The sequence below is a fragment of the Meles meles genome, chromosome 7 (assembly GCF_922984935.1).
Source record: "Meles meles chromosome 7, mMelMel3.1 paternal haplotype, whole genome shotgun sequence".
Taxonomy (NCBI): Eukaryota; Metazoa; Chordata; class Mammalia; order Carnivora; family Mustelidae; genus Meles; species Meles meles.
The window spans coordinates 133,858,783-133,871,033 of NC_060072.1; the positions used below are offsets into that span (position 1 = coordinate 133,858,783).

Here is a 12,251-nt window from a genome sequence, read left to right on the forward strand (position 1 = left end):
AGCTAAACTTAAGACAGGAGAAACTTCTGAGAATCTCAGGTATGCACGGTTGGAAGTCGGCCTTAAAGTGGGGTTTGGTAGGGATAGAGGGCACATACCTCAATATTATCAAAGCCATCTATGAAAAACCCACCGCAAATATCATTCTCAATGGAGAAAAACTGAAAGCTTTTACGCTAAGGTCAGGAACACGGCAGGGATGTCCATTATCACCACTGCTATTCAACATAGTACTAGAAGTCCTAGCCTCAGCAATCAGACAACAAAAAGAAATTAAAGGCATCCAAATTGGTAAAAAAGAAGTCAAACTATCACTCTTCGCAGATGATATGATACTATATGGGGAAAACCCAAAAGACTCCACTCCAAAACTGCTAGAACTTGTACAGGAATTCAGTAAAGTGTCAGGATATAAAATCAATGCACAGAAATCAGTTGCATTTCTGTATACCAACAACAAGACAGAAGAAAGAGAAATTAAGGAGTCAATCCCATTTACAATTGTACCCAAAACTATAAGATACGTAGGAATAAACCTAACCAAAGAGGCTAAGAATCTATACACAGAAAATTATAAAGTACTCATGAAAGAAATTGAGGAAGACACAAAGAAATGGAAAAAGGTTCCATGCTCCTGGATTGGAAGAATAAATATTGTGAAAATGTCTATGCTACCTAAAGCAATCTACACATTTAATGCAATCCCTATCAAAATACCATCCATTTTTTTCAAAGAAATGGAACAAATAATCCTAAAATTTATATGGAACCAGAAAAGACCTCAAATAGCCAAAGGAATATTGAAAAAGAAAGCCAAAGTTGGTGGCATCACAATTCCAGACTTCAAGCTCTATTACAAAGCTGTCATCATCAAGACAGCATGGTACTGGCACAAAAACAGACACATAGATCAGTGGAACAGAATAGAGAGCCCAGAAATGGACCCTCAACTCTATGGTCAACTAATCTTCGACAAAGCAGGAAAGAATGTCCAATGGAAAAAAGACAGCCTCTTCAATAAATGGTGCTGGGAAAATTGGACAGCCACATGCAGAAAAATGAAATTGGACCACTTCCTTACACCACACACGAAAATAGCCTCCAAATGGATGAAGGACCTCAATGTGAGAAAGGAATCCATCAAAATCCTTGAGGAGAATGCAGGCAGCAACCTCTTCGACCTCAGCCGTAGCAACATCTTCCTAGGAACATCGCCAAAGGCAAGGGAAGCAAGGGCAAAAATGAACTCTTGGGATTTCATCAAGATCAAAAGCTTTTGCACAGCAAAGGAAACAGTTAACAAAACCAAAAGACAACTGACAGAATAGGAGAAGATATTTGCAAACGACATATCAGATAAAGGGCTAGTATCCAAAATCTATAAGGAACTTAGCAAACTCAACACCCAAAGAACAAACAATCCAATCAAGAAATGGGCAGAGGACATGAACAGACATTTCTGCAAAGAAGACATCCAGATGGCCAACAGACACATGAAAAACTGCTTCACGTCACTCGGCATCAGGGAAATACAAATCAAAACCACAATGAGATATCACCTCACACCAGTCAGAATGGCTAAAATTAACAAGTCAGGAAATGACAGATGCTGGCGAGGATGTGGAGAAAGGGGAACCCTCCTCCACTGTTGGTGGGAATGCAAGCTGGTGCAACCACTCTGGAAAACAGCATGGAGGTTCCTCAAAATGTTGAAAATAGAACTACCCTATGACCCAGCAATTGCACTACTGGGTATTTACCCTAAAGATACAAACATAGTGATCCGAAGGGGCACGTGTACCCGAATGTTTATAGCAGCAATGTCTACAATAGCCAAACTATGGAAAGAACCTAGATGTCCATCAACAGATGAATGGATAAAGAAGATGTGGTATATATACACAATGGAATACTATGCAGCCATCAAAAGAAATGAAATCTTGCCATTTGCGACGACGTGGATGGAACTAGAGCGTATCATGCTTAGTGAAATAAGTCAATCGGAGAAAGACAACTATCATATGATCTCCCTGATATGAGGGCATGGAGAAGCAACATGGGGGGTTATGGGGATAGGAGAAGAATAAATGAAACAAGATGGGATTGGGAGGGAGACAAACCATCAATGACTCTTAATCTCACAAAACAAACTGGGGGTTGCTAGGGGGAGGTGGGATTGGGAGAGGGGGAGTGCTATCGTGAGTGCTGTGAAGTGTGTAAACCTGGCGAATCACAGACCTGTACCCCTGGGGATAAAAATACATTATATGTTTATTAAAAAAAAAAAATTTGGAAGGGGAGGCGAACCATAAGAGACTATGGACTCTGAAAAACAACCTGAGGGTTTTGAAGGGTCAGGGGTGGGAGGTTGGGGGAACAGGTGGTGGGTAATAGGGAGGGCCCTTTTTGCATGGAGCACTGGGTGTTGTGCAAAAACAATGAATACTGTTACGCTGAAAAAATAAATAAAATGGAAAAAAAAAAGTGGGGTTTGGGCGGATCTGTCTTTCGGGTTATAAGGCCCAGGAGTTCTTTTTTTTTTTTTTTTAAGATTTATTTATTTACTTGACCGAGATCACAGGTAGGCAGAGAGGCAATCAGAGAGAGAGGAGGAAGCAGGCTCCCCGCTGAGCAGAGAGCCCGATACGGGGCTCGATCCCAGGACCCTGAGATCATGACCTAAGCCGAAGGCAGAGGCTTTAACCCACTGAGCCACCCAGGTGTAGGGGCAAAGCTGGTGTGTGTCTGCACACTTTTGCCTGGGACACAGATACACACTCAACAGTCCATTGTGTGTCTTTGTACTCACATCAGGACCATGCACTGCTTGCAGTCAGGCTTTTTATTAAAAATAGAAGCTGACTTCTCGTCTAAGTCTTTAACACCACTGTTATAAAACCAAGCATTTCATTCTTATGTTTGTGTACTAGTGCTCACATCCACCTGTCATGTTCTAGAATAGTGGATGTCTTCTGTGTATTCCCCCAGTTGGCCATCAGCATGAAATTGACCCTAAGGAGAGAGCGGCTTGGGTTTTGCTTCTCTGGCCATCTGCCACAGATGTGGTGGGAAGGAGCCAAGGAGCCTTGCGGAGCCCAGGGCCTGCTGCTGCTGAAATGTACCTGGCCGTGGGCCCCGGGCTCAGGTGAGAGTGGCAGGTGGGCCACCTGAAGGGAGAGGATGTCAGCCTAGACAGATGCGGCCACTGGGGTGGGTTTATGTAAGGACGTGGGCAGGAGGAAGTCAGATACGCCCAGGAGAGCTCTTGTCATTCTCCCCATCGCCAGGCCCAAACCCCGCAGAGGCCTTAGAATTTGGAAACAAGGAGGGGCGCCTGGCCAGCTCAATCAGTGCGATCTGTGACTCTTAATCTCAGTGTTGTGGGTTGGACATAGATATTACTTAAATGAAAGAAGAGAAAACAACTTGGAAACAAGGGGAAGCAAAGAAGGGAGGCAAGGGACCACACTGTGGTGTATAGAAAGGGCTCTAAGCAAAGGAGACACTTCAGCTTTACTTAGTGACAATTCTTAATTCTCCTGAGGCCACTGTGGAGGCCGGATGGTGGAGTAAACAGAAGTCCGGGGATGATCCCTGGTTGTTAACTTCTAGTATTTTGCTCCTTGAGTCTTTCACAAGAGTACCGAAGGACTAGAAAGTTCTCTTCAGTTGAAGGCAGAATTTTAACTCAGTTTGAGTTGAAAGCTTCCTGAGTACAAGAAATGGGACTAAAATATCTGAATGTCATGACTAAATTAACCCTGTCAGTTAACGAGTACGGTTAATCCTTGAACAACGCAGGCTTTGGGGGCACCAACCCCCGCACAACCACAAATGCATGTGTAACTTTTGACTCCCCCAGAACCTAAGCACTAAGAGCCCACTATTGACTGGAAGCCTTGCCGATAACATAAGCAGTTGAATAACACATACTCTGTGTGTTATATGTGTTACATACTTTATTCTTAAGATACAGAAAGCTGGAGAAAAAAAAAATGTTATTAAGGAAATCAGAAGGACAAGAAAATACACTTACAGCCCTGTACTACATTCATCAAAAAACTCCCGGTGTAAAGTGGGTCTGCCTTCGGCTCAGGTTATGATCCCGGGGTCCTGGGTTCGAGCCTTGCGTCAGGCTCCTTTCTCAGCCCGGAGCCTGGTTCTTCCTCTCCCTGCTGCTCCCCCTGCTTGTGCCCTCCGTCTCTCTCACACACACAAATAAAAATCTTTAAGGAAAAAAGAGTCAACTGTATTAGGATAATGAGTCACCCCAAATACGTTTGCATGTGAGAAGCGTCCTATCTCCGAATTCTCTGTGGAAATTGAGCATTAATTAGAATGATGCAAAACTTCAGTAAGGCAATGCTGAGTTTTGTTTTCAAAAGATAACAGAATTTGAAGTGAAGTGTCTAGCCCAAGTAACCAGACACCTCACGGTCCCTGACGACTAACATATGACGTAAAGCTATGTTTGCAGGCTTCATTTTTTTTTGGATCTCAGCATTTCAATTTTGACTTTAAGGGGTCCGAAAAATGGGAATGGAAACTCACCATGAGTACCTATAGCTTAAACTTCCTTTTCCTTTGGCTTTGGTCCCCAAATACAGCAACATTGCGAAGAATGAGAGTAAATTTGACCTCCTAGCACAGCATAATGCTCGTGGTGAACATTTCAGCAAATATTGGTTCATGATGGTAAAATGCAAGTATGGCAGTCTTCTAAAAAATTAATGCCGGTCAACTGTGTGGTATGCGCTTGAGGATGTAAGTGTAGAAACCTCGATCCTCGTGCTCTAGCGAAGCTGCGTATTTCTGTCCAGCAAGTGCAGTAAGGTAAATAATTTGAAAGAAATAATAAACGAAATTCTTCTGGGTGATGTGGTTTTTTCCTTCGTTGGGTGGTGTGTATGTGGAAGTTATGAAATCTTAATCCTTTGTCCTTAGACGCCCAGTTCAATGACTTTACCACTTTACTAACGACCAGCTAGTTCAATCTCTCTGGTCTTACAGACGAGAAACTAGGACTCGGGGAGGCTCTGCGTTTCCCACCTTTCGGTCGAAGCTTAACTAGAGCCAGCATCTCCAGACTCCCCGTTAAATGTCTTTAGCACTGACTGTCAGCTCTGGAATCCTTGAGATCTGGTCCCGGTTCCTTCACTCGCTAGTATTTCAGGCAGGTTTCTTAAACGGTTTGTGTTCTCGGTGGTGACCAGGGTCATGAGTGGCGGTGAGGTGTAAATGAGAATCCCGTAGGTCAATCATGGTGCGGCAGGCATCGGTTCCTTCGTTCTGGCTCGCTCTCCCCTCATCCCTTCGCTAGGAGGAGAACCTTCCTCAAGGACCAGTCTGCCCGTGTTACAGATGAAGCCAAGGGGAGACCTGCATGAGGCCTGTTACCCCAGCATCTCTTGGAGATAGAAAGCCCTCTTTGAAGAAGGGACGACTAGAAAGGGTGAGGGGAGTTCAGGTGGTGTGGTTTACACAAACCATTCCTTGGGGTGCAGGACCCCAGAGGAATTCCTGTTTGGGTTTGAAGGTTTGGAGGTCGCCTGGGGACTTGGGGAAAACTTCTAGAAAGTTGTGACGGAAACAGAGGGAGATGGATTGGTATCCCGGGTCCCCATGAAGCACAGAGGGTAATCCAGCCTTCCAAGCCCTCGAGTCCCACTCCTATGACTCATGTAGAATTTCCCCAATTCACGCCTCCATGTTTCTTCCCCGTGAGGGTCAGCTCTCCGCTCAGCAGCTTGGGTCAAAGGCTCCAAATGCCATGGCGCAGACAGTGCCTGACGGAGAAAAGGCTTCACCTGAGCCAAAATGAGAGTAGCTCCCAATGTGAAGACTTTTTTATTAGGCCAAACCTGAGATTATGTGAGTATCCCATCCCTCTTTTTTGTTAAAATAATCTCCTTTCTCGCTTAATAATGATACTATACACAGTAAAAATTTCAGTAGAGAGGACATATTTGGGTGCCCCCAACTTCACAAAATACCATTGTAATAACCCTACGTCATAACCTCCCCCATCGTTTTTTAAAGAGAGTTTCATCGGTGAAATGCATGTATTATCATGCTAATATTTTAAATGTGACAGTGTGTTAACTGCCCAAGGCTGGGAGCTGTTAGAGTTGGTCTGTGTCCATGATAGCTTGCTTATAAGGCACAAAGTCATCTCAAACCAAATGGAATTAATTGGAAGGAATTAATGGGAAAGTCCCCCCCGTGTGCCGGAATCAGGACCCAGGGGTGCCCAGATAGCTGCTCTCCACCCTTTGGGTCATAGGGGTCTCTCATCTCTGTTTTCCTGAACAGATCTGCCCCTTTTCTGTATTCTGTTTCCTGTTCCCTGTCCCTATCAGCCACGACTTCCTATGACCTCACATGAATGAAATCGCTTCTCTGTCCCAGGTCTCCATTTCTTGGGGAGAGAATATACTGGGTCCGGTCAAGATCAGTGTGGCTACTGCTTGGTCCAGTCAGCTGTGACTGGGTTGTGCGTGGGTGACAGCGCTTACCGCGCAAACCCATACACGCTTGAGGGTGAAAGGGGGTTTCTCCAGAATGACCCTAGGACAACAGGTGCAAAAGCAGGAGTGTCCCCACATAGCTGCCGTGTATGCCCCCTCCCCCCGCCTCCGCCATATAGGACATGGCTCTTCGGGGGCTTATCCAGGTGGGCAGGGAGGAATGAATTCCACAGGGAGGAGGAACTTGGGGGCGGAACTCTTTCAAAGATGGCGGAGCGTCAGGTCGGATAAAAGTGACGCTTTTTCACGTATTTGGTGTTGCTGAAGAGGGTAGCAGGAGGCAAAACCTTGCCCCGAGGTTGCCTCCTAGAAAGAGACAGCTCGGTACTCTGCTGGTTTGAACCATGAATCTGTGGGCTCAGCTGAGAGAGAGACGGGGGAAATGTCCCTTGAGAGGCCAGCAGGTGTCCCACGTTCTCCTCCTGGGTGACCCCCAGGGCACAGACACCTGAGAACGAGGGTGTGTGACTTGGTTCAGTTCACGCATGTTCTCCCCCTCCCTGCCCCAACCCTATCCACCCTCCAGTACCAGCAGTCCTGCCCCCAGACCCCTTCTGCAGACACCCTGCCACACCTCTTAGCTCCTCTCGTCCTGCTGTTAATGAATATGTTATCCTTGGCCCCCAAATATGCTTTCAGTGCCTTAGGAGCTCAAGAACCCCGTGCAGCACTTCTAACCCCAGGAGCCTAGCACTGTGCTGAGCGCAGAGTCCCTGTTCCAAATGCCTTTTGCCTTTTGTCATACAGCAAATCCCAGGGTAGCCGACATTCATTAGTATCAGCAATTTGCATTGTCTCCTCTGCACTATATGATGTCTGTGCAGCGAGAGCTGGCATCAGGGGAGGGGACCCTGTGAGGAGACTGCGAATCCGCAATGACAGTTTGCAGGGGGAAAGTGAATGACACAGAAAAAGAGAGGGGGAATTTATATTTGGAACTAAGTGACTGTGTACAGGAAGTTTAAAAAAAAAAGATTAGCCCTTACAACTCTATTTTTATACATATTACCACCACGGTGACCCTGAACGAGAAACAAATTTGATTCTGACTCTCTTCAAGGATTATTGCCTTTTGCAATGGAAAATGACAAGTCATCAAATGTTTCCTCTCTGCCGTGGGCTGCAGAGATGACCAAAACGGCAGAGGCCAGGAACGTGGTCCTGTTGCTTAAAGTAATATTATCTCTTGGCTATTTTGCTAAACTGAGTGCGTCGTCTTTTTTTGTTGTTTTTAAGTCAGAATGAAGACATCTTCCCTGGATATTCTGCTGAGCGTAACAAGCAGATACCTTCTTCACTGAAGACCCTATGACTTTATCTAGATCTCCATGGGCTAGCCAGGGCATGGAAGGATTTTTCTAGTCAAGGAATATGCTCGCTGAGTGCCAAAGCCAGATCCCAGTCTATTACAGAAGCGGATTAATGAAAAATAAATCTGGGAATCAGCCACTTTGGGGGGCTTGCACAGAAAAATTAACTCAAGGAGACAATTTAACTGTTAATGGGTGTCCCGTCTGGCAGGTAATCCGAGCTGAGAGTTTGTTGTGAAACACCCAGGTCACTCCTCTCCGCGACAGCTCACACTTCAGGGAGTGCGCGGACCTGCGTGCGGACCCTTTCCTGGTTTTCCTCCTTGGGAAGGCCCTGAACGGTGTAACCAAGAGCGGCAGGCAGTGTAGGTGATGCGATAATCCCCCTGCCAAAAGGGGTCTCCTTGTTTAGCAAGAGAGAGGGGAAAAAAGCTCATCATTCTGCCGTCAGTAGGGTTCCCGGGTGTATCAGGCTATGTATTTTTCAGTGTGCCTTGTTCCAGAAATCATTAAGAATTTCAAGACAGGGGCACCTGGGTGGCTCGGTTGATTAAGCGTCCAAATCTTGATCTCGGCTCAGGTCATCATCTCAGGGTCATGAGATCAAGCCCTGCATCAGACTCCATGAGAGTCTGCTTAAATTCTCTTCTCTCTCTCTCTCTCTCTCTCTGTCTCCCTCCTTCCCTCTCTCCTCCCTCTGTCTCCCTCCTTCCCTCTCTCCTCCCTCTCACCTCCTTCCCCTCTCAGAACACGCCCCTCTAAATCCTCGTACTCTTGCTCTCTCTCTCTGTCTCTAATAAATAAATAAATAAATAAATAAATAAATAAAAATTCAATACAGCCACAGGCATAGGTTGCACACCCGAGAAGCTGCTCCTGCCTTGAGAGTTAGTTGGTGCTTCGTTTCAAAATGCAGTGGCCTCCTTAGGAAGGCTTAAAGGAAACGAAGGAATGCAAACAAATGGAAAATCTGGCTGCTGTGGACTGCCTGTAGCCCAGCACCGGCCCCTCAGTGCCTTTGGCATCTTAGGAAGAGAAAACTCACCTGCCTGATTCATTGCGATCAGTCTGCCTTCCAGTAGGCGCCCGGGATCCGGTAATGCCTGTCACGGTGGGCAGCGTGAGAGGGGAGAGCTGAGATAATGGGTTCCTTCGGTCTAATCCCCGACTTCTGCACTCAAGCACCCCACCCCTGCTAGTCGGAGTTAACACCGTCTCAGTGCACCTTTACTTTGTCCTCGGTGTTGGTCCCGAGTAGACTGTGAACACCAGGAGGACAAGGCTATGCCTGTTATTGCATTATTTTGTCCCCAGTACCTAGCACAACGCCTGGAACATAGTAGGTCCTCAGTCTGTGTCTGTTGGAAGGATCAGTGGCTGTACCTCACGGTTCCTACCGTACACTTCATTACCACTGATCTGTGTTATTTTGTGCCCTTGAGTAATTGCACCAATCAGTTCTGAAACGCTTTGACATCAGGCAACCTGTTGTCTGTTCTTCTTCGTCTCCCACACTGTTCCACCCCTGGTCCATGTTCAAGGAATGTCCTTGACTAATAGATCATGAGCATTTTACACATGAAATTTCCTGCCGTCACAGCATAGATAACTTAAGAATTCAGTTACGTGCTGTGTGTGCATAAGTTATTCTAGATGCTTTCTGCTGATTGGCGAGGTAGGTAAGAACGAAAGCTCGACATCATCTGACCTACGGGATTTCTGACTCAGTGGAAGATATCCAACTGTGATATAAATGTCTCCCTCACAATCTTAGCTTTACTGATTTGGGAAACAGTCTTGATGGAAGACTTGGAAGAACCAATTGTGTTCAGTTTTCTGTGGTGTGAGTGCCTTATCCATTTAAGTATACATAAATGTGCACAATCCCGTCTGTTGTCATAACAACCATTAAAATGTGTGGGCCGAAGGAATTGATTTGCCATCATTCTTTCCTATGATGTGGCTTTTCTGCAATCGCTTGTTCAAGCTGGAATTTGTACTGTAGATGCTCAGTGATAAAAATCTTATTAGAATACTCCCGGACAACACGGGTTGGTTGGTTGTTTGGTTGGTTTTTTTCCAGGAACTTCCACAACTGAAACTTTGCCCACTGGATCTTCAGTTTCCTGTGTCCAGTCCTTCTAACGGATTTTTTCCCTGCCATATTGTTTTCCCAGCTCTGCGGACCTTGATGGCATTGAAAATATTTTCAGCATAATTCAGAGTCATTTATTTTTCTCTTTTCTTTCACATGCCTTTTGCAGACAAGAAGTCCCAAGCTGTCTCATAGTCCCCAACCTCCCAATCTGGGCGACCCGGTTGAGCATTTATCAGAGACGTCTGGTGATTCTTTGGAAGCCATGTCTGAGGGAGAAGCTCCAAGTCCCTTTTCCAGAGGCAGCCGAACTCGAGCAAGCCTTCCAGTGGTGAGGTCGACCAACCAGACGAAAGAAAGATCTCTGGGTAAGCTCAGAGGGTAGTTTTTGATGGCTGTTTTTTTACTGCATGTGTGTCTTTTTATACTTCTAAACCCATACCCAGCATCCAAATGTTCATTGGATCTTGTTTGTGAGAACACAAGTCCTGAGAAACTTGACTGAATGAACATTGAGCTGAAGAAACAATAAGTCCAAACCGTCTTTGGGGCGGGGCCGCGCGCCTGTTAGTGAAAACCATAAACACAGGGTTCTTCCCACCACCCACGGAAGGACAGAGGTCTTGGTGTGCAATTTGCTACAGCTTTGCCTTTCAACAAGCTTTTAAAGAAAGTGGAAGGATTCTGTTGTTCTGTCTTTACCACTTACCATTTGCTTTTTTTTTTTTTTACGTTGGAAATTCGGTTTCTGTGTGCTTTGCTCTTTTAAAAAAATGTTTGGGCCCTTTAACAAAATGTACAGATCGTAAGGATTTAGACCTCTCTGCTGATTTCATAAGCTCAACCTGCTGTTTCAAGGTTCCAGACCAGTACTTGTTTTTGTAGATAGATGGGATCACGGGGTAGGAGGGAACAGGAACGGGATCAACCCACAAGAGGCTTCGGGGTCTGGCCCCAGCAGAAGACAGTGCAAAGACGCCACATGAAACCAGGCAAAAGTCTTGCTTGAAGGGGACGAGAGCAGTGAACGCTTTGGGGAAAGAAGGCTGATTTTGCTCCCTTGGTTGCAGATGACAAGAAGACTGGTTGCAAACATTCTCCTAGCTGGCCTTAAGGAAAGGAAAAAAACAAAACAAAAAACAACAACCACAAGACCCCAAACTATTATTATTTGTATTATCGGTGTGACATTTTAACATTAAGTTTTATATAGATCCTTTTAGGTTAATAATCCAGGGTCCTCATTTTGCAAAGGAGAGAAGAAACCCGCAGAGGAATCTGCTTTTTCTTTTCCTTTCTTGTTTTTTGGGTTGGGGGGGGTTGTTTTTGTTTTTATTTTGGGGGAGAGGTCACATAGTTCGATGGCAGAAGGGGCCTCCAGTTTCTCTTCGTCTCCTGCCCAACTGAAGGAGTGGGACGCACAGGGGTGTGATACACCCAAGGAACATCCTGGGCCAGGACAGGGTCAAGAGGACACAGGCTTCCACACCAGCCCCGGGGGTTGGGGCATTGCATCTGGATTCCAGAGCTCTGTGCTCTCTTTGCCCCAGTCAGCTTGAGGGAGCAGGAGCCAGTCCAGGAGTGGAATGTGTCCTTTGTGCTTTGCAGGAAATGAGGGAGCTTCAGGTCCCTGGAAAGATAGCTCGTGCTTTGCAAAATAAAATGAAGATAAGAATAAATGCCCAGGTGCCTTCCTCTGTACCTGAGTTACCTGGGGAATGCGGAGCCTGAGATAATGGCTCTTTTGTCCTGCCTGGCAGGAGTTTCCTCCAGCAGCCAAACGTGGCGGGCAGTCCAAGTAGATCCTGGCAGCATTCTGGAAGCAGCCTGGGGCGCAGAGGCTGCGGGCGCCGGTGACAGCCCTGCCCTCGGAATTGCTGAGAGTGGCTGCTGTTTTCTCACCAAGCGGCTGCCTGCGCTTCTGCAAAGCTCTTGAGTTTTACTGAGCACAGCCAGGTGTGCAAGTTCTGGCGCGCTCAGGGTCACGGCAGATTTAAAAACGTATCCGAGGTGTTTATTCTTCTAGCTCCGCGACGTACTTTTTGGCCTGTGATTTTTGCAACTCTTGGGTAGAAAGGAAGGAAGGCGGTGAGCAGAGAGGGGGGGAATGAGAAGTTTGCCCCCAGGCCGGAGGATCCATGGTTGGAGAAAGGGGGCTGAGGTGGGACCAGAGGGGTTGGCGCTGCCCTTGACCGCCTCTTTGTGGCCAGTGTGGGAACGTCCTCCTAGCTGCACCTGGCCTTGTGGCGTAATTCAGTTGAGCCGGGATGGGAAATAAACAGGAAAATGTGAGCCAGGGAGAGTCTAAACACAGTCTCC

General features: G+C 46.4%; 1 protein-coding gene across 15 annotated transcripts in view; it reads left to right on the forward strand.

The window, feature by feature from the left end:
* The window catches only part of KIAA1217 (KIAA1217 ortholog), a 692,194-nt gene that overhangs the window by 541,190 nt on the left and 138,753 nt on the right, over window positions 1–12,251 (forward strand). For 14 of the 15 annotated variants that reach the window (XM_046013815.1, XM_046013818.1, XM_046013816.1 and 11 more), the window contains one exon: window positions 10,102–10,300. The exons of the other annotated variant lie outside the window; for it this stretch is intronic. In XM_046013815.1, the coding sequence (XP_045869771.1) occupies window positions 10,102–10,300 (199 nt within the window). The remainder of the gene's footprint in view (window positions 1–10,101; window positions 10,301–12,251) is intronic. 15 annotated transcript variants of the gene reach the window in all.